The sequence below is a fragment of the Acipenser ruthenus genome, chromosome 10 (assembly GCF_902713425.1).
Source record: "Acipenser ruthenus chromosome 10, fAciRut3.2 maternal haplotype, whole genome shotgun sequence".
Lineage (NCBI taxonomy): Eukaryota > Metazoa > Chordata > Actinopteri > Acipenseriformes > Acipenseridae > Acipenser > Acipenser ruthenus.
The window spans coordinates 51,190,078-51,210,346 of NC_081198.1; the positions used below are offsets into that span (position 1 = coordinate 51,190,078).

The following is a 20,269-nucleotide window of genomic DNA, read 5'->3' on the forward strand; positions in this document are numbered from 1 at the left end:
CAGTGTTGTGTTTTTCTTCAGATTTGTCTCTGTATTTAATGATTTCTCTTTTTTAATACTACTATTATTAATACAGTTATAGATGTCTATACAATAATGGAAATGGATATGGACAGATGAACACAATACATCTAAGTACAGGAAACGCCACAAAGCCGTATTTATTGACATGAGCGAGGATGGCTGACCAGCATGGAGCCCTTCATTGCTGTTGAGTATCTATTTCCAAATCAGTGTTATTTTCTTAATCAATGATGAGGATCAATGGTTAAGAATACTTCACACTGGGGAGGAACTCAGCCCTCACTGCTGGTATTTGACCTGTAGAAACCCGCTTACTGGCCTTCCAAGTTCATTTAAAAATCACCATTGAGACTATCAGAACTCAGGAGCGAATCTGAGAAAAATATCTTAATTTATATATATTTTTTTTCTTTTTCTTTGATAATAGCATAAAAACTGTGCCATTTCCTTTGAACTAGAATTGTGTAACTTAAGTCAGTACTGTGGGATTCATTTTGTAGTATAACGTGCAAGAGGGTTACGGTAACATTGAAGTCTCCGTACAGAATGGAAATAAAGCAAAGCGCCACCCCGTATTTCACAAGATGAGAAGAGGTCTGATAACACTGCACCATCCCCTCCCCTTTCTGAGCTCCAATTAATCACAACTCTGGAAATCTCCCGATCCATTCATTGCCTCCGCCATCCTCTTGGCTAAGTTGGAGATGCAATTTAAAGCAGAAAGCTGCAATCAATAGCAATTAAGAGCATCCTATCTAATGCTATAGAAAGGCTCTCTTTGGGTCCTGGCGAAGCAGCGCCTTTGGGGAGAGAGAAGGCAAGTGATGTGCAAGCTTCCTGATGAGTGTCAACGAAACAACAAGCACTTGTGTACGCTCTTCACAAGAAATCGACACAACTGGTGGCTGCACGGAGGAATGCATTGCTTTAGTCTTAAAAACTCTGAGAAAAACTGCTACTCAGTGACTTACTGTAGAAGAAGCATTTAACTGCACAAGTTAAACGGGGCACAGTGGGAATAGCAACACTTCAGAGGAATGGGATCCACATCCACAGACATAGCAACACTTCAGAGGAATGAGATCCACATCCACAGACACAGCAACACTTCAGAGGAATGAGATCCACATCTACAGACATAGCAACACTTCAGAGGAATGAGATCCACATCCACAGACATAGCAACACTTCAGAGGAATGAGATCCACATCCACAGACACAGCAACACTTCAGAGGAATGAGATCCACATCTACAGACATAGCAACACTTCAGAGGAATGAGATCCCATCCACAGATACAGCAACACTTCAGAGGAATGAGATCCACATCCACAGACATAGCAACACTTCAGAGGAATGAGATCCACATCCACAGACATAGCAACACTTCTGAGGAGCGAGATCCACATCCACAGACATAGCAACACTTCTGAGGAGCGAGATCCACATCCACAGACATAGCAAGACAGACACATGGTACAATCTGATTATTTTTTTTTATTTATTCTTTTAAACCAGTGTTATTTTTTTCTTATTGACAATGCCAAACAAAAGCCATACTTACGCCTTACTGCCTATCATGTAAAAACACACCACTCAAATCAGACTTTTTACAAACAGTTTAACAGAATATGATTTCAAATTTACAAAAATCTGAACTGCGCAAAATGACAGAATGTTTCATTTCTATACCATGGATGTTCAGCCTCATTTCATAAATGCTTATTTAAATACATGTATATATCTAATATTTATACAGGTAACTCATGGAGGCAGGGGGTGGAAATACCTCCCAATACATGTTGATTAATTTGGGGGGACTTTGGAGTTCTATTGATTGAGCCAACATTACAGAACAAGCCTTGTTACAAGTACTATTCACATGCCACGGATCAAAAGTATAAAATAACAAAATTCACACCCTGTGCAACCAGAACCCCACCTGATCTTCACACTTACAGTCTAAGGGCTCCATATGGCATCAGGAGCTATCCTAAATACTCACTGCCCAGGAAGTGAATTTACAGAGTGGCAGCAGGAACCACAGACTAGGAAAACCTGGAAAGAACATTGTAGTTCCTACGGGTGGTGAGATTATATATACAGGTTCCATCACCCCTCTAAGCTGCTGGGCTCGGGTACGGGTAGGAACTGGAAGGCAGCGCTGCATTGGATGAGCCAGGAGGACGGGGCGGACCACACTTTGCCCATGCGAACCCTCTCGGGGAGGGCACTGGCTCCGGGCTCGTACAGGATGTACTGGGTGCAGAAGGACTGGTCAGACTTGGGTGGGGCGTGGTAAGCGGCCGTGTTGATGGTCTGCGTGACGTCGCTGTCTGGCTTGGGCTGCCGGCAGAGGATCTGACCCCCGCCTTCCCTCACCAGCCGCACCAGGTCCTCCTTCGGGGGTTTCTTAAAGCAGCCCAGGAAGTAGAAGTGACAGCCGTCAAAGAGCCGGGGCAACTGGAACAACAAGAACAGGTTTGTTTGGCTTAGTCTCTGTATTACATAGAACCAATCAATCAATCAATCAATCAATCAATCTTTATTTTATATAGCACCTTTCATAGTGGACCACTATCACAAACCGCTTTACAGGATAGAGAGGACTAAGCAGATTTCAATTGTCACTGAACACTTTGAAGTGTTAAGGAATACAATATTGTACTTCACATATTCCTATAATATCCTTTTTCTATTTTGGGAGAATTACCATTGCTTTCATATGCTATTCACATACCATAGGTCATTTATCAACTCTTAAATGACAGCAAAGAGATTTCTCTCCAGATCCTAGAAAGATCAGTTTCACTTTGAACTGTTTTTCCTCTTCAGACTAACCTGCAGCTGCTTCTTTTACAGCATGGTTAATACATCACTGATATACAGTAATGTGAATAATGAGGGGCTGGGGCTATTGTACTGTCCTCTCTACAGGTATTACAAAAATAAAGAATTAAGAAATTGCATAACCAATCCATAGAAAATGAAAGTTGAACAGACATTTTCATGCTTTAAGTTTTTCTAGCAGCATTTCATATAAAAGTTCTTGTTCTCCATTGTACACCCAAATTCACACCACCCCAATCCGCAGTTTAGGTGTCAATTCTGTCTACAGCCGCTAGCTGCCCAGATTGCAACGAGCGACGAGATCACTGACCAGCTGCTCCCGGTTCAGCCGGCCGCGGCGCGGACCCTCAGCCACTTCGTACTCCTGCTCCGGTGCCTGCTCCCCGGCCTCCAGACAAGCGGTCACCCCTGAGGAGAGAAAGCACAAGGCAGCGTGGTTCACTCTCCCAGGCATTGCTGAAAGGTACAAAACCACACTGGGGCTGGACTGTTCCTTATTGAAAAGTGGCACGAAACAAAGAAAAGTGCATTTACTTACCATAAAGCTGAATCTGATTTTTGCATAAAATTGGGATTTCACCAACATAATAATAATAATAATAATAATAATAATAATAATAATAATAATAATAATAATAATAATCAACAACTATTTTTATATAGCGCCTTTCATAGTGGACCACCATCACAAAGCACTTTATAAGGGGTAGGCTGTGAACTGTGCATTATATGCAGAGTCACTTACAATAGGACACTGATTTAACATCTCATCCGCAGGATGGAGCACAAGGAGGTGAAGTGACTTGCTCAGGGTCGCAAAGCGAGTCAGTCAGTGAGGTGGGATTTAAACCGGTGACCTTCTAGTTACAAGCCCTGGACTTTAACCACTGGACCACACTGCCTCCTTTAATAATAATAATAATAATAATAATAATAATAATAATAATAATAATTATTCAAATGCACTAAATAATGTAAAACTTCAGCAAAGCTGGGTCAATGAGAAGTCGAGTACAGCTTTCCAGCTGTATCTAGATAATCTCATGGTAGAGCCTGAAATGGTTCAAGCTGCAATGGGAGGATTTATCTGTTTAACCTGCCGAAGGTATATTTTGAGTTAAATAACTAATCATTAACAGCAGCATGCACGTTTGGAAACAAAATACATAAAAGCCCTTCATACAGCACCTGATGGACTGATTATACTGGCATGCCTACAGCAGCTTCCCAGGTCTGACAAGACCAAAATACAATGTGACAGGACTGCAGGCCTGTATGCGGGATCACACAGAGCCTGGCACCTGACAAGCACACCAGCAGCAAGCGTCTGGAACAGCTTCATCTCAGTGACTAATTCACTTAAACCGCCTCTGGCAAATACCTTCATTTGCAGGGGGTAAATAAGACATCGTAATCTGCGTCCCGATAGAGGAGGCACATTGGCATCTGACACGGAAATCGATTTTTTTCAACAAGTATCACCAACACACCTGCCAGTGTTTCAATGTTAGATTCGAAGCAAGAATTCGTTTTGAATTATGCACCCGCTGATGTGCTTCAAAAGGAATGTGTGGGAACTAAGAAACCAGGAGTAAGATAGCAATTAAAACACACACAAATACTGACGTTCCTTGTGAAATTGTTTTAGCAGCACCTGCAACATGAACTGCTCCACAGCATCGCCTTGTTGCATCCAGTGTTTGTTCGATCTGATGTCTTTTCCTATGTGACTGACTGATAGATGGCTTACATGGGGAGCTTATCGGAAGATGGGGGACAATTTCTGACTTCCAGAGATTAGCGGTTTGAGCCATTTCTGTTTTTCTTTCCCGCCCCATGCATCTTGATTGTAAGTTTTGTACAAAAGCTGGAACAGCTGAAACTGCTCTGCAATGGGAGTCTTCAAGTATACCTTGTTCTGTATCGAAACGAGCAGAGAAAACAGAGATTTCCCCTTGCGAAGATCTTAAGAGACTGGAATCTCCAAACATCCTGCGCTCTCATCATGCAAAACCAGCGCCTTCCTAGCCTACCCATGCTGGCCCAACAGCCTATTGCCATTTCAATATTTTTTCCTAAAGTAATCCCCAGTAATCACAGCATGCCATTGACTACAGACCGACAGAGAGGGTCCCCACATCGCTCTCCCAACTGAACACTCACAGAGAGGGTCCCCACATCATTCCCCCAAATGAACACTCAGAGAGGAGCTAGAGAGCAATAGTTTTAATGCAGGCTTCAGTTCATCTGCATTTCAGCCAGGATTTGTGAAGGAACATTATCACTGCATCATGTTCAATCTGAATTCTGTAGAATTTACTACTATTGTCCTCTTGCTTTAATAGACTACCTCCATCATGGATGTTGCGGTATAATAAAATGCATTTGATATGCTGCGTTAACGGCAAGGAAATCAAGCAATAGACAGAAGGCAATCCTTCTCATGAGAAGAGATATTATGGTAATTCTTTGTTTTTGCAACGTTGACATACTGTGTGTGGCCATCAGTCATGCAAGCCTGGTTCCAATCTTGTTTGTCTGGGGACCTGTAGAAGGCGCTGCATTGCCACTCGTGCTCCTGCATGGTATACTGTAGGAGGATGTGTTTGATTCATCCCTCTGTTGCACAAGGAGTCTAGTAACTTGACAACAGCTGTTAAGGCCACCAAAAATTAGACCTTTATCATGAGATGAAAGGAGCAGCTACGCCAATTCAGGGTAGCATCAGTGGAAATCCCACCGTCTATAACTGGAACTGTTTGAAAGAAATAAAACTCCAAGCTTTAGCTTTCCTCTGGTGGCTTAACAGCTGGGCATCAGCTGCCAGTGACATAAATAGATGCTCTTAACATCCTAAAAGCAGCAGACCAACACCAACACTGACTTTCTAGAATAAACAGCCTGCCTCTCAGACAAATATTTCCTCAACAGGGGGCCCAAATACAGGATTTGTTGCAACAATCTTAATTGGAAACCTGTGACTCAGACAGATCGGAGCAACACGGATGTTGTTAATTATAAACATTTGGAGAAAGTTGAGCTGAACACTGCTGCTGGGAGAGACAGAGGTGAACAGCAGAAGAGAGAGAGCAGAGAGAGCGAGAGAGAGAGAGCTCTGGAAGACTTGCACCTCCACACCGCTGTCCTGGTTACCAAATGTACTGCTTTGTAACAACGGCTGCTGATTCCCTGGAGTTCAATCTCAATGTGGCTTTTCTGCTTTTGCTTGTATTGTTGCCTTTCATGGAACTCTCCAGACACGAATCTGTGCTTTATTACTCATGTTTGTAATGAGAGCTTCAAAGTTACTGTCATTCCTTCTGATGTAGGAATGTAGCTGCCTTGGTGATGAAGATGCATTGACTGGTGATATGGAGATAATGAACCATTTCACTGCCATATCGTTTTATCCACTGGCCTTATCCTTTCCACAGATCTCTTTTCACAGAGACATTTTACTTAATGTTCACATACTATTCCATCAGAGATCCCAGTCCCCATAGTCACGCATGTTTCATAACCCATGTCTATTGTCTCAGCAAGTTGGTCTGTCAAAACCACAGTACCACAGTACGTTTGTACTTACACTGAAACTTCAATATCCAGCAGCCTGTCAAGACCCCCAGAAGGCACTTCATAGTACATGGCATATGGTCACCTGAGATGATAATATGGGTCACTGAAAAAGGAGGAAAGAAAGAAAAGGTTCTGAATTTTGTTTATGTTACAGTGCTGCTACAACTAAAGAAAGTATAAATGGCAATGGCATGCTAAAACCCAAATTCAATCAAAAAAAATACAAGCCCAACACCGATTTACAGTTCTGGAAGAAAAAACAGTCCAACGGGAGAAAGGACCAGACGGGCTCCTCGCTCGGATTCCAGAGTCCAGATTTTTTTTTTGCCAAGTTTCAACATAATTGGAGAAGCAGTTATGCAACTGCTATATTATATCCCCAGATAGATCCCCAGATTCTCACTCAATAGTATTTCCTACACAATTTTACCAACCACAAAAATTAAAAAAGAAGCCTGTTGTGTACCATACCCGAGTTATTGAATTCGTTGCTCTTCCCTGCTTTCAGCAGCGTGGCCAGCTTGTTCACTTTGGATTGCTGCGCTCTTGTCAGGCCGCTGCTCAGCAACACGCTGCGTCTCTGGCTGACTGGGGTCTAGAAGAAAGGAAGGAATTACGCTCAACAGTACTCCAATGTGACAGGGCGGTTTAACCCATTTCAGGCTTTACTGTGGGCTTAAATTGGATTCACTCAAGCCCATGGCCTATAGGAAAAGTCTTATTAAAGTGCCTGAAATGCCTTAAACTGCATTGGAATGTCACTCTTACCAATTATCTATGATGCTACCCACTTCAGTTTGTTTTTTTTTTGTTTTTTTTTGTTTTATTTTTTTAAACTTACAAGTAAATTATATTTAGGGCTTCTGTTTTTCATGTTTTATTAATTGTATTTTTCTGTGCTTATTTTTAGCTATTTTCGCGTTTTATGTAAATCGTTTTGTTCAGGGCGTTCGTTTTTTATATACTGTATGAAATTAGTGTTTTTGGTTACTTTCCAAAATGCTTGAGCGTTTTTTGTTTTGTTTTTTCTGTCAAAAATATGTATAGTAGTAACTCGACAGTACTTGCACACTTAAGTTGTACCTTCTTTCCTTTGCTGTATTCCACAACAAAATCCCTATGATCACGGGCACATTCTTCTGAGGTTTTTGTGTGTAGGCATTTTTGTACATTTCACCACAATTCTATTTAAAATCCTCCTATCTTAACTGTAATACAGCTTTAAATCCCGCTAACAAGCCTCCATCCTGATTGTAATCTCGTTTTAAATCTCGCAAGCAGAGTCTCCAATAGAAATATAGGAATGTGCTGTCACTCAGTAGCTGGGGCGGGTTTAAAGTATTCAGAACAAATCAATGATAGAGGCAAGTCAGGAAGGCGGGACATTGCCCAGCAGCACTGGGAAATGTATTTATTATTATTTTTGTAGTAGTTTTTTTTTTTTTTTTTAATTGAAAAAAGGTAAAGTCAACGTAAATTGATTAACCATTTCCACAGTTTTCCCGGTGTTTATTGGCTATCCACCGATTTCATTTTTTTTTGGTATCGGGGGTGTTTTAATCGTGTTTTATCCGTTAACACCAAAAATCAGAAGCCCTAATTATACTTCAAAGTACACCCACCCCCTAAAAACACATTATGTATTATACTACTACATGAATCGACAATGTGTTTAAGTTGTTTTGTGTAGACATTTCTTTACTGCGCATTATGTATTATAATATATATTAGAACCCTGCTGTTTATTTAAGGAGTAATTAGCTTGGATTGTCATTTTAATTGCTTTATAATATAGTGCCATTGATATTTGATACTGTTTGTGATCATTCTGAGTGGTTCTGTTGCTGCAAAATTAAAGTTCCTGGTACCTTGCTGAGACTCTGGCAAGGGGGGTGTGGGGCAGGGATGGGTGCGGGACCCTTGTGTGCAGCCAGTAGGAGAGCCCTCATCTCATCCGTCTCTGCATGGTCAATGGGCCGCAGTCCGAAGATGTTACTGTGGCAAGGGAACACAACGGAATACGACTTAATCACCACACAGTCCAGTCCATACAGACGTGCTGCACGAGTCAGCAGGCAGTGCAAGTGGAAATAGCAAGTACCACAAGAACACAAAGCTGGTTTTAGATGACATTTTCCAGTGAGCAGCGACAATGGAAGTATCTGTTCAATTTGAAGAATTACTGCAGGAATGAGATCCGATTCAGCACAATTCATTCAATCAATAAGCACACCCCCACTCTGTGATCCCCAGCCCTCATACACTGTGCTCATCTCCTTAATGAAGGTCCTTGTTAAATTGGTTCAAATCTAAGAGAACACAATAAGGATTTTCCCCAAGCTGTCTGTCTTCATGAAAATCACTCGAGTAATTACACTCATTCAATCTATACCGTACACTGGGGACCGCTGTCTTTAAAAATTCTCTCATGCTCGGTTTCAAATCGATATCGACACTGCAACTTGTGGAACTTCAATGCAGGAGATGCAACAGTATGAAGACAACATGTGCTGCAATTAAAAAGGACAATGAATGTAGAGAAGATATAAAACATATTCACATCTTGCAGCACTGCATCTTCTGAACACTAAGCAATGCTTGTTCTACCAAACTACAAATTACATGCAATCTGAATGCGTCAATACACATCAATTTGCCACCTACATTACAATATTTCAGACGGATACAGAATGTCTTGCAAGACAACTACCTGCACAACTGCTTTGTAGTATTTAGTCCTGAATATTTCAGAAGACAGTAGGGTTCTTACTCAGAGGTGCACAGCTGTTGGGGAATGACTAATGCAAAGAACTGAATCAGTTTCTGACCAATACCCTGAGGAATGCATGACAGGGTAAAACGCAAGACTACAGTCATAATCCCACAACAAAAAAGTCTGGCCAGCAAATTCAAAGCAGAGATCCCAGTACCGATGAACTCAAGCTCAGGCAGGTAGATTCAGAAGTGTAGCAGGTTTCTGGTTTGAAGATAAACAGATTTCTGTTTCTAGACTGTACTGGGAGGATCAGACTGTACAGGTTGTTTATTTGATTTGGGAAGGGGTTGGAATGATGCGCAGGGCAGGTCACAGAAAACCAGCATGATTTTAACCTTGCAGGTACTGTAAAATTATGTAAAAACCTGGTTTTTTTTTACATGGCGGTCTTTCTCTGTATAAATTTCACTTCAGAAAGCACAAAGTAAAAAAATCATTGTTTCTAACCAACTGTCGAATCCAACACTTGAGCCTAAAACACAGCCTCCCTTCTCATTAGCATCCTGTAGCGTCCAAGAGGTGCTCGATAGAGAGGACGGTGAAGTTTAATATGAATTGGAAACACTTTTAGGGAGATTGCGCTTGGGATCGGCTCCAAGTGAAATGGAGGGTAATGCTGGGAACCATACCAAGCGATTAATTAAAAGAAGCACAAACAAACAAATAAATAAATAAATAAATAAATAAATAAATAAAAGAAATAGGTTTGGTTCTGGAGATTAAATAACTGCTCTGCAGATAAATCCTAGGGGACAATTAATAGGTCCACTGGTCCATAAAATATTTAATTCGGATTCATGCAGTATTTTTCAGCTATTGGAATGAAAAAGCTATTTGAGTATTCTGATCCGTTTTTTTCCCCCTCCCCTGTAGGGTGTTCTTAGAAATGGATAAATGCAAAATAAAACAGTTAAATGCATAAAATGAACTGAATTAACACAGAGCATCTCTCATTGTCAGGTAGCTACCAACATGATGAATTTTGGCTGGCAGCCGGTATTCATTTTAACCCACCAAGTGCTCATTTGAGGACAGGCTACTTTGTCATTTTTGGAGCATTTGTAACTGCCATCTGCGTTATTTGACTTGTCTCTAACTATATCGCTATGGTAACTTTTAGACACGCTGTTTAAAAGTATTTTTTTCGATGAATTCGGACAGGGTCCGACATAGGACCGCAAAGGGTTAAATGTAATGTATCAAATTACATAAATACAGCTTGTGTTCAGAATTTTTCAAAGAAAAATATTTGTGGTACTTAATGGGTGATGCTAGAATGACAGCACCTCAGTGTGGCCAAACGTTGTAATTGGGTTTGAGCATTTTCGATCAAAAGTCAATTCAAAATGTTCAGTACAACCCCTCTGTCCCAGCCCAGATCAAGAGTAATAAACCTACATTCTCAAGACTCTTGTACTTCACACTATCCTTCTGCTTTGTGGAATTATAGCCTGCAGGATATTGTTATAATATCCCACCCAGGGCAGGCAGGGGGGAAATTCAGATGACTGGTTCCCAAAAAGAGATATATGAACTAGAAGACAGCAGGCCCGACCGATTCAATGAGTCCAATTAAATCAAAGTACATAAAGACGAATCAAAGTACATAAAGATGATTATACCCTATCCATATAATCCTTCTACTCAAAGCAATACCCATCCATCCATCTACATACCACCCAGGATCCATTACCTATCCTTCCAGCTAACTATTCAAACATCCATCCACTCAATGTGTCCATGCATCAATCTACAGCTCCATCTTTCCATGGGCACTCTCTGGCGTACATCAGTCAGTCCCCAGCATTGTCAACCCATCACTGGGAAAAGGGAAGGGTTTACGGACCGGAGCTGAGGATTTAAGAGTTATTATTGGGAGCACTGTGCACGGCATGTCTGCTTGTTTATTTATATAACATACTGCCACTCTTCCTGGGACCTCAGTGAAAACCAAGACCATGCTCACTCATGGTGGTACCAGTCTTGATCAGCCTGTGAAATCCAGCTGTCTAACTGGTATACCGTCTTGACGTTCAGTATTTTGTGACCTGTTCACAGTTTTGGGAAATTACAAATCTGCAGTTCAATTGCAAGATCTGTATTGTGGTGGTGTTGTTGTTACTTAAAAAGCGGGTACCTGTTACTGCCATTATAGAACGGATTCTGGTAGCCCACTGATCCATTCCCTCCTGATAGCCGAGTTGGACATGACTGCCCCTTTGTGACCGGATTAGGAATGACAGGATAACACAGTCACATTTAGTATGATAACAGATGAGAATGTTGCCATGTCCAGTTAGATCAGTTCATTTTGGCCAACATCCTACATGGACCCCCAAAACAGAGAACCCAAACTGTAAGAACAGAATGAGGGCAGGGCCCAGAGAACGGCACTCTAAAAAGAGGCTGAGAGATTTCACACAAATAAACAAAACAGTTTATTCTGGCACAGGGGAACCATTCTACAGCTCTGGACAAAAGTTTTCATCACCGGGTATAATTAAAAAAAAAAAAAAAAACTGTATGAACATAAATTTTTATCTTTTATTTAACATCATGTTATCAAATAAACTACCAAATGATATCGCAAAAGTCTACCAGAAGCCATAATAGTAGTACAGTATTTCATGTTAGATTTCAAAATGTCACATTATTAATTTTTGTCAGCATATGGAAAAACTACAAAGCGGTATGTAATTCAATATGCTAACATAACATTATTCAGCAGGTTTCCTTTGACTTTATGATGCAAAATGAGATAATTCTTTTGCCCACAGCTGTATTACATGGCTATAGACTCACAGCACTTCTTGGGAGGCTCCATTGCGCAGTAGGAGCTCCACGATGCCAGCATGTCCGTTCTTCACAGCGTCGTGCAGCGGGGACTCGTTCTGGTAGCCGGTGGTGTTCAACAGCGCCCCCTGCTGCAGCAGCAGCTCCACCACCTTCACGTGCCCATGATTGCAGGCCTCATGCTGCAACATGAACAACAGCCTCATCTCAGAGTAGCTTCTACTTTCACACTTCACTTCACGCTGCGGTCCTTAGTCCAGACCTCCAGTTATTAAACAACAGGGATGGAAAATACATTTTACTCAGTTTAATAAGTTACGCTTGAGTTTGTTTCCTATACACTGGATAATCAAGTTTGTAGTAAAACCCGGTACGGGTGTAACTGCTATGCAATAGGAGTCTTATTGCCATCCTTGAACAATCCCAAATAGTGCTTATATTGACTAGATACAGTACCAATTCCAATTTAACCATTTGGTTTCTTTCTCTGGGAACTGTAAATTGAATGTCTTCTATCTTTACTTCATCTGAAAACACACCTGCATACAAGAGAAAAAAAGTCAGCTGACACTCACAAGTGGGGTCCAGCCTGCATGGTCTTTGAGATTGGGATCTGCTCCACTCTCCAGCAGCTGCTCTACTGATGATACATCGCCCTGGGGGGGGACAGAAATAACTCCTTTACTTGGTAAAGCATGTGGGGATTTCCTGTCAGGCTTATACAGTTGCCACTGTGATGCTACTTAATGTCTAGCTAATGAGTAATTCCACCCCCCCTCACCAAAATGCACAAGAATGCAGCAGTAGACCTAATTATATTTGTTTCCTTTCCCCCCCCACTGATTATATTAAATAAATAAATTAAATTAAAGCCATGTTGCTTCCCCACCCCAGCCATTAACAGCTTCCTGTAAAAAGACAAGATTATTATGAACCCCCTCCCTCCCCCTCCTCACAGCCCTGCTGCAACCCTGAACCACTGCTAAAGCTTTTCCACGTCTCCCAGCCGATAATTACATTGTGAAAAGCATGCTGCAGATTACTGCAGAGCCCAACTCTCCAGCTAACCTCAGCCCAGCCCTTAATTAATAAAGATTTAATGAGAAAATGGTGGTAATTACCAGGCTGGTACTGCAATTACAACTACAGGGTAATGAATGGGTAATTTACAAGAAAACCCATTCCACAGTTCATGCTTCCAGGGTCGGGCCCCTTGATACTCTGTCTATGTGCTGCAGCGTGATAAAGGAAAGAGTCACTGTACACCATTCTCTCTGGATGAAGCCCTGAAGGTGCTTGCTTCAGTAGCCTTGGTACAGAATACACAAAGAATAGTAAAAGGCAGCAATGCTCAAAATGCTTTGCACCTTTTTTGCTGACTGTGCATATGCACTGCTTTACACTCTTCTCTTTTTTCTTCATCTTTGAAGACTGGTGTAAAAGCTTTGAAGTTATGCATACAACTCAGCATGTACAATCACTAGCTGTTACACAGGGAATAAACTGGCCTTCACTTATGTTCAGGGCTATTGGGCAATAGGATTTATAGCAATAAATACTATATATAAATAATAAAATCGGGGTAAAAAAAAAAAAACCTCCGACGCAAAACATGCAGTTTCTCAAATGGTGCATTAACATGCACACGTGCCTCTTGGGCAGCCGCCTTACCTTAATACATGCAAGGTGCAGCAGGGTCTCTCCTTTGTGGTTCTTCTTGGTGACTCCAGGGCTTCCTTGGGAGGTGAGAACACCAGGGGATCCTAGGAGACTGCTACTCTGGGACTTCAACAGAGGGGTGTGGGGAGAAGTGGGAAGAGCTACCCCCAGATCTCTGCTGCTGCTTCTTCCTTTCCTGGAGGGGGTGGAAGCACGGGAGCTTTCAGGAGGAGTCGTCTGGACCACACTTGACTCTGAGGGGCTCCTTCTCTGGTCAGAACACTTCCTGGGCCTCTTGGGAGTGCTATCAACACTTGAATCCTGTACCTGTCTTGGCCGCTTGGTGGTTTGGCTTTGCAATGTGGAGGGGTTGGAAGACACTGAGCTTGACCGTTTGGGACTTTGCCCTAAAGGATCTTTGGTTCCTGGAGAACTTGGCCTTGGACTTTCCTGGTTGGTCTCATCATCACTGTTCCCCTCAGTGGCTGGACCATCCTCAACCACGTTCCCCTTCTTTAAGGTCCTGCCCGTGTGTAAAGGTCCTATCCTGGACTCAACTTCAACTTGAGGAACATTTACCTTGGGTTCCTCAGATTCTCCAGCCTCCATCTCCGCAGAAGGGCTGCGGAGGAAGGATACCACTTTCTTGGATGAAAGTTCATTGACCTGCCTTTCCTCATCAACCTCCTCCTCTTTCTCTTGTTTTTCCTTATTCTGTCTTTGTCCAGTCCTCTTCTTCCCGAATCCCCACTCTTGGTTGATGTCTTTCAGCCTTTTCTTTTTACTTGCCTTGGCGGTTGGCTTCCTTTTTGGTGCAGGTTTTCTAGGGGGGCTCAAAGAGCCCTGGGATGAAGAAGAAGGTGGAAAATTGAAAACGGACAAGTGAGCTGTGTCCGGTACAGTGTTGGTTACCTTGGCCCCCTCTCTCTTTTCTTTCTGTTGCTGTGGATCTACCCTTGAAGATGCCTTTGGCTTCTGCACCTTGCATCTCACTTTGCGGCTCCGTGGGCTGAACCAGAGTTTAAAGTTCTTCTTCGGTTTGGTATTTGCAGCGCGCTGCGGACTGCTTGGCATTGGTTTTGGATCCTTTATTACATCTAAAAGGAGAAAAAATATGGGAGGGGCACAGATAAAACAAATACTCCATAATATCTTCATTTAGGGAAGCACCATTTATTTAGGAATTGTTTTTGTGTACCACACCCATACACAGAGAACAGTAAAGCCCTGATAACTGTGTCCAAATCATTCATAAATATATATTGTTCATATATCTATATCTGTCGCAAAATAATCTAAAATGCTGTTGTATGGGATAAAGCACTGCTCTATATTTTTTCAGATATACATCATGGGCAGCTACATGTAGTTGCATTTATGCTATTTAATGCATCTTGTCATATTGAAAGTATTGAGAGGCAACAAAAGGCCATGAAGAAAAATTATTGGTCTCAACTCTTTGGTTTGGGGGTATACATTTTCTTTTGTCTGCTGAAAAAAAAAAAAAAAGGATAGATAATTGAGAACACATTAAACACTGATTGATTGCAGAGTGCTATGAAATCATCAATCATGCATGTCACACAGCAAGGCTGCTGTAAAATATTTTATTTTTTCAATTAATGTAAATAAACTGGGATGTAGCTAACAAAACAAACTGCAACTACAAAAAAAAACAACAACAAAAAAGATAACTGATGTCTGTTTGTAATTTCATACTTCGTTAACTTGAAATAATTGCACTGGGTTATCACAGTTTTTGGTACATGCTGCCACTAAGGACAGCAGCACCACAATTCTGATTTAATCTAAGGGAAGGTTTTTTCTTTTTTGATAAAGCAGAACAGGCACTCGAAGTATGTATAGCGTACAATTGAACATGATTGCGAGACCTTGCAGTTTAAAGAGGCATTCAGACCAAGCTGGACATACCTGCAGTGTCTCTGTGATTCACCAGCTCCTCCAGTTTGTTGCAAAGCTGCACAATGCTGTCTAACTGGCGATTAATGTGGATGTGCTTCACCCAGACTGGAGCCTGACACACGGAACAGCCAGCACTTACACACACGCCTGCACATGACCTGGAAGCAGAGAGGGACCCCTTGCTGTCACTCAGTGTGACCGTATGCACATTGCGTTGCAATATCAGCACAACACAAATAAGCCCTCCAGTATTAGAAAACTCGATGCAAAGTTCTTTCTGATTATTATTACTGTTTTTTGTTTTTTTTTGTTGTTAAGATTCTTGTGCAGCAGGTATTGCTACAAAATTACTAGGTGCCCCAGAGAATTTAAAATAAGCTACAAGAAAGATCTTTCTGCACTACAATTAAACAGTTTTTCTTTCTGCTTCCCTTTGGTTTAACCATCCCTCAACATTGCCTTTAAAACAACAGTGATATTATGACCTGCATTGAAACTGGTAAGAGATTGAGCCCTGCATAGCAGTTCCACACATTCCATGTTTTAATATGCGCTTGATTAGCCCCAGTGTATAGGTTACAAGCATGTCTTAATAAACAGGAATGGATCAAACTGCTAAACAATGGGAGTCTTATTCCCATCCCTGTATTACCTTATTGCTTTTTCTGAATACCTGTAGTTTTACTAACTCTCCATGCACTTACCAACAAAAGATGTGCTCACATCCACCCAAACACACAGGTTCCTTGAGCAGACTTTCACTTTGGGAGAGAAAAAAGACAAACGTAAGAATAATAGTCAAGTCTGCAGCAATGCATTGTCTGGGAGAGGGTCACAGAGAAGGCACTAACAAGAGCTCAATAATATATCACCCTAATCAATAAATAAGTTTCCACATCAAGTCGTATCAATTTATTCTTAAAATATGTGGACAAAGACTTGTATGGACACGTTGATCTAAAATATATAGCGTTGCAGTACTGCGGATCTGTATTACAAGTCTAAAAAAGTTTGAGTAACAGACAAGTAAACAAAGCTATACATCTATACACACTTTTTTTTTATTAAGACACTGAAACTATTTAATTAGCTACCCTAGTGTGGCACTTCTGTTTTGTTGCATAGTTCTATATGGCAGTTCTAAAAACAAGTCTTTGCATAAGATATATGTATGTTTATCAGTGTCTTTCCCAGTAACCAATTTGCACAAAATCAGCTTACTAATGTACTGCAGTGCAACGTGCTTGTTGTATACAATTTCACTGTGGGTTCATCAAGTTCGCAATTTCTAAATACATTTCCAAATAATTTGCCACACTGGCATCACTTGGGCACTATGAGGACTAAAATATTAACAAAAAGGTAACTAGTAAATGGCTTCTTGTGTGTTGTCCCGAGATTAAACATCAAACACCGAATAAAACATCTTTTACTGATCATGCATTCCCCTCCTCTCTCAATCCTCCCGTGCCCGCTGCTTCTCTTCACCACCTCTCAGTGGTGGAAGCGGTTATCAGAGAACCTCAGGACTGCGCTCTGTCTGTCTGTCTGTCTGTCTGTCTGTCTCTGTGTTGTTTCTAACTCTTGATCTACCTCTCCTCCTATGCACTGGGCTTCCCTGATGTAGGCACATTACTGGATCCTCAGCTAATGCTCGATTGCATTACTGCAGTATTATGTAATTGTTGATATAACTTGTTCTAATCCTAACTTCTCCTAGTTCATATTGTATTTTTGTGGTATTATTTGCATTGACCATAAACTATACCGTATTTTAATATATTAAGCTTGCATTGTAACATGGTGGCCCTGTAACACATGTATGTCGCCTTGGATAAAGGCGTCTGCCAAATAAATACATACAACATACATAAACAAATAATAATAATAATAATAATTGTGAGGAACAGTGGCAGTCTGTGCTGTGTTTATCTCACCACAGCTATGCAAAACACAGGCGCTGGCACACACGCCGACACACCCGTAAAGTACAGAGCACAAGTAGTTAAATACGTATTTGTTGTACATTAACGTTAACAAACAAGACTAATACAAATATTTGTGTGTAATTAAGAAACGTAGTAACACTGACAGAGTGATGTCAAGAAGAGGGAAGCTATTTATTTGGCGTCAATCCGGTCATATAAACAAAGTTACCATTTGGAGCAAAGCAGTAATCTTCGGAATCGCTCGAGAGAAACTCGAGTCTTCGGCCAGAACCGAGACCCCGGATCGGGTTCCGAGCGCCGGTCCACGGATCCGCAAGCCATCTCGTTCCCAGAGTAAACTCGCAGCATAGTTTCCGTTTTCTGTAAAGCCATGTTTGATGTACAGCTATTATTTGACCATATGAATATCCGGCAGGATTGGCGTTTAGATCTCCCGCCAGTCTAGGAAAAGGAGGAGCGAGGAAAAAAAAAAAAAAACCGTGCGCTGAATTCTCTAAACAAAGAAGGTAACTTTAACCGCTTGTGTAATTTAATGACAATCAATCCCGCAGAAATTGAAGTCAACGGTCTTGCTGGTGTATGTTTTAGTTCAGAGGCCCACCAGGGAAACCGGCGCATTGCACTCCCCAAAACAATACTGTTAGGGACCGGGGAGATTGTTTTATATTGGTATTTAACGTAAAAGCAAGGGCGTTGGAAAATGAACACTGCGGTACTAAAGCAAAATGTTAGTTTTGCTGTGGATATGTTTTCAGTTGTAGAAACATGTATCTTAAATTAAGATAAATGGGGTTCTGTGGCTTAATTTAAGATGATTTGGTAAGAAGTTGAAATGTTAATATTGTGCGTTACGCAACACACTTTACTGTAAATGGAGCAGTCCCTTACTTGGTCAATTATTCATAACAAATTCATTAGTGTCTCCCTCTTGCGTCTCCGTCACGATGTGCAACACAACACAGACTAGATATGTTTGAATCCGAGACTCAAATGATAGATGTTAGTACCATTCACTGACAATACTGTCCCGGTATTGTCAGCCTTCAGGAAAAATAAACACAAAAAAGTACAGGTGCACTTCTCGACCTTGTCTATTTAGAACACTTGTGTGTACATAGAGAGGAAATGTGCATTATTTACACCACAGTTAAAATATAGCAAGTATGCTCTGTAGCTATTTAACCTTTTTGATGTTTACAACATCCCTAGCAATATTATTACAGTTTTTTTCCCCTAATCCATAACACAAACCTTAATAACAGTTATTATTATTGAAACCAAAATAATTAGAGGGATTTTATATCCAGACTAATAGATGGGCTGCAGTAAATTACAAGGTTATAATTGCATCAAGGGGTTCTAGTGACACAAACCATGAGAGCAAAGCTCCAGTGGTGTATGATGAAGTCACCAGAACGTGGAGTAAATACATATTATAGCATTATAGTGGAGTAAATAAAGGAGAAACTCCTTTAACCTGTACATCATGTGTAAGTAGCTTTTTCACACTGCCCTTGACGTTATATTATATATACATTTTTTCACACAGACGTTTGAGACTGCATTATCTGCCATTAATTGGAGCTAGTGTTTATTTTCAGTGTGCTAACATTTGGAAATTCAATCCGATTTGACCCATATTTGATGATAGCACAGCAAGGCTTTCTTTTATTAAAACAAGGTAACCTTTGGTAAAGGGTTTCTCTTTTTACGGTACAATTACTGGAGCACATAAAAACGTAAGGGGTAGAAATTCATCTTTTCCAGGTTACGACCCTCGGGGTGCGATACAAATCACAGCAAAGTTGCCAACAGCAGTTTATAAGACTTGCTGACATTTTATGCCTGAACCACCCACCACTGAGCCTGAATCCTCCTTATTAATCTTGCAGCTGCTGTGATTGATTCCTCGGAAGAAGCTAGTATGAGAAACACACAGAAGCAGAGGATGTGAGGACACAGCCAGTGGGATTCAGTCAGACAGGCTGCTTTATCACATACTGGCATGTGGTGTACGCTGCACTTACTGTACTGGGCATTACAACGCATACATACACGCATGTTAAAGCTACCACACCCCTGTAGTAGACACACACTGTAAACCGTGTGTAATCATTCTGGTGATGGTTTGTTATAATTACTGGTTTTAATGTCAGTTGTCATCTTCCCCTATTGGTTACCCTTATAAAAGATGACCATGATATTTTCAAATGGAATCTATGTCATTTTACCATGCTTTCCCCATGGTTATACTATGCATTTACCATAGTATACCCTGATTTGCCAGGTTTCTAAATATGCTTTTATACCTCACAATCCTGCCCTATGTTCACCTATGCTTTACCATGATTTTACTGTGCTTTATTACACTTTGCTGTGCTTTTACTACGGTAACCTTTTCTAAGGGTACTAACTGCTTTTAGCTGCTTCTGCACAGATTTATTATGCAGAATGGCTTTGTGAAGTGCAGACCTACAGTAAGCAAAGTGTGTGTTTGAAAGGGTTGAACTGCTCTCTGCTTCAGCTTTCAGAGCTGGCTTGGTTGCTTCAGCCTCCACTTTCTACTGGTATGCCTAACTTACCCCCCTTTTCTGAAAGAAGTCAAACTTTGTAGGCTTTGTTTGCATTTGCTTCAGAGTACAGCAAAGCAATAAAGCAGTGCTTGTATCCCCTCTTATCAGAATGAAGTCAAAGAAAAAGCAACATATGGACACATATA

General features: G+C 41.1%; 1 protein-coding gene across 1 annotated transcript; it reads right to left on the minus strand.

Moving 5' to 3' along the window:
- Positions 1 to 1,501: 1,501 nt before the first annotated feature.
- LOC117403681 (BRCA1-associated RING domain protein 1) lies at positions 1,502 to 18,195 on the minus strand. Its single transcript, XM_034005985.3, has 11 exons — positions 17,759 to 18,195; positions 16,306 to 16,362; positions 15,611 to 15,759; positions 13,691 to 14,775; positions 12,595 to 12,675; positions 12,029 to 12,201; positions 8,319 to 8,445; positions 6,922 to 7,045; positions 6,461 to 6,553; positions 3,185 to 3,282; positions 1,502 to 2,487 (listed from the first exon to the last, which is right to left on the minus strand). Exons 1-11 carry the CDS (start codon positions 17,920 to 17,922, stop codon positions 2,137 to 2,139), a joined length of 2,502 nt encoding a protein of 833 aa, XP_033861876.3. The 5' UTR covers positions 17,923 to 18,195; the 3' UTR covers positions 1,502 to 2,136.
- Between the last annotated feature and the right edge of the window lie 2,074 nt (positions 18,196 to 20,269).

What these genes read in the sequence shown, in the direction of transcription:
- LOC117403681 (XM_034005985.3), bottom strand. Translation starts at nt 17,922, where the DNA reads ATGGCTTTACAGAAAACGGAAACTATGCTGCGAGTTTACTCTGGGAAC. An exon ending in CAACGAATTCAATAACTCGG is followed by an intron (nt 6,554 to 6,921) that starts GTATGGTACACA and finishes CTCCTTTTTCAG; the next exon opens with TGACCCATATTATCATCTCA. An exon ending in CTGGATATTGAAGTTTCAGT is followed by an intron (nt 3,283 to 6,460) that starts GTAAGTACAAAC and finishes TTCTCTCCTCAG; the next exon opens with GGGTGACCGCTTGTCTGGAG.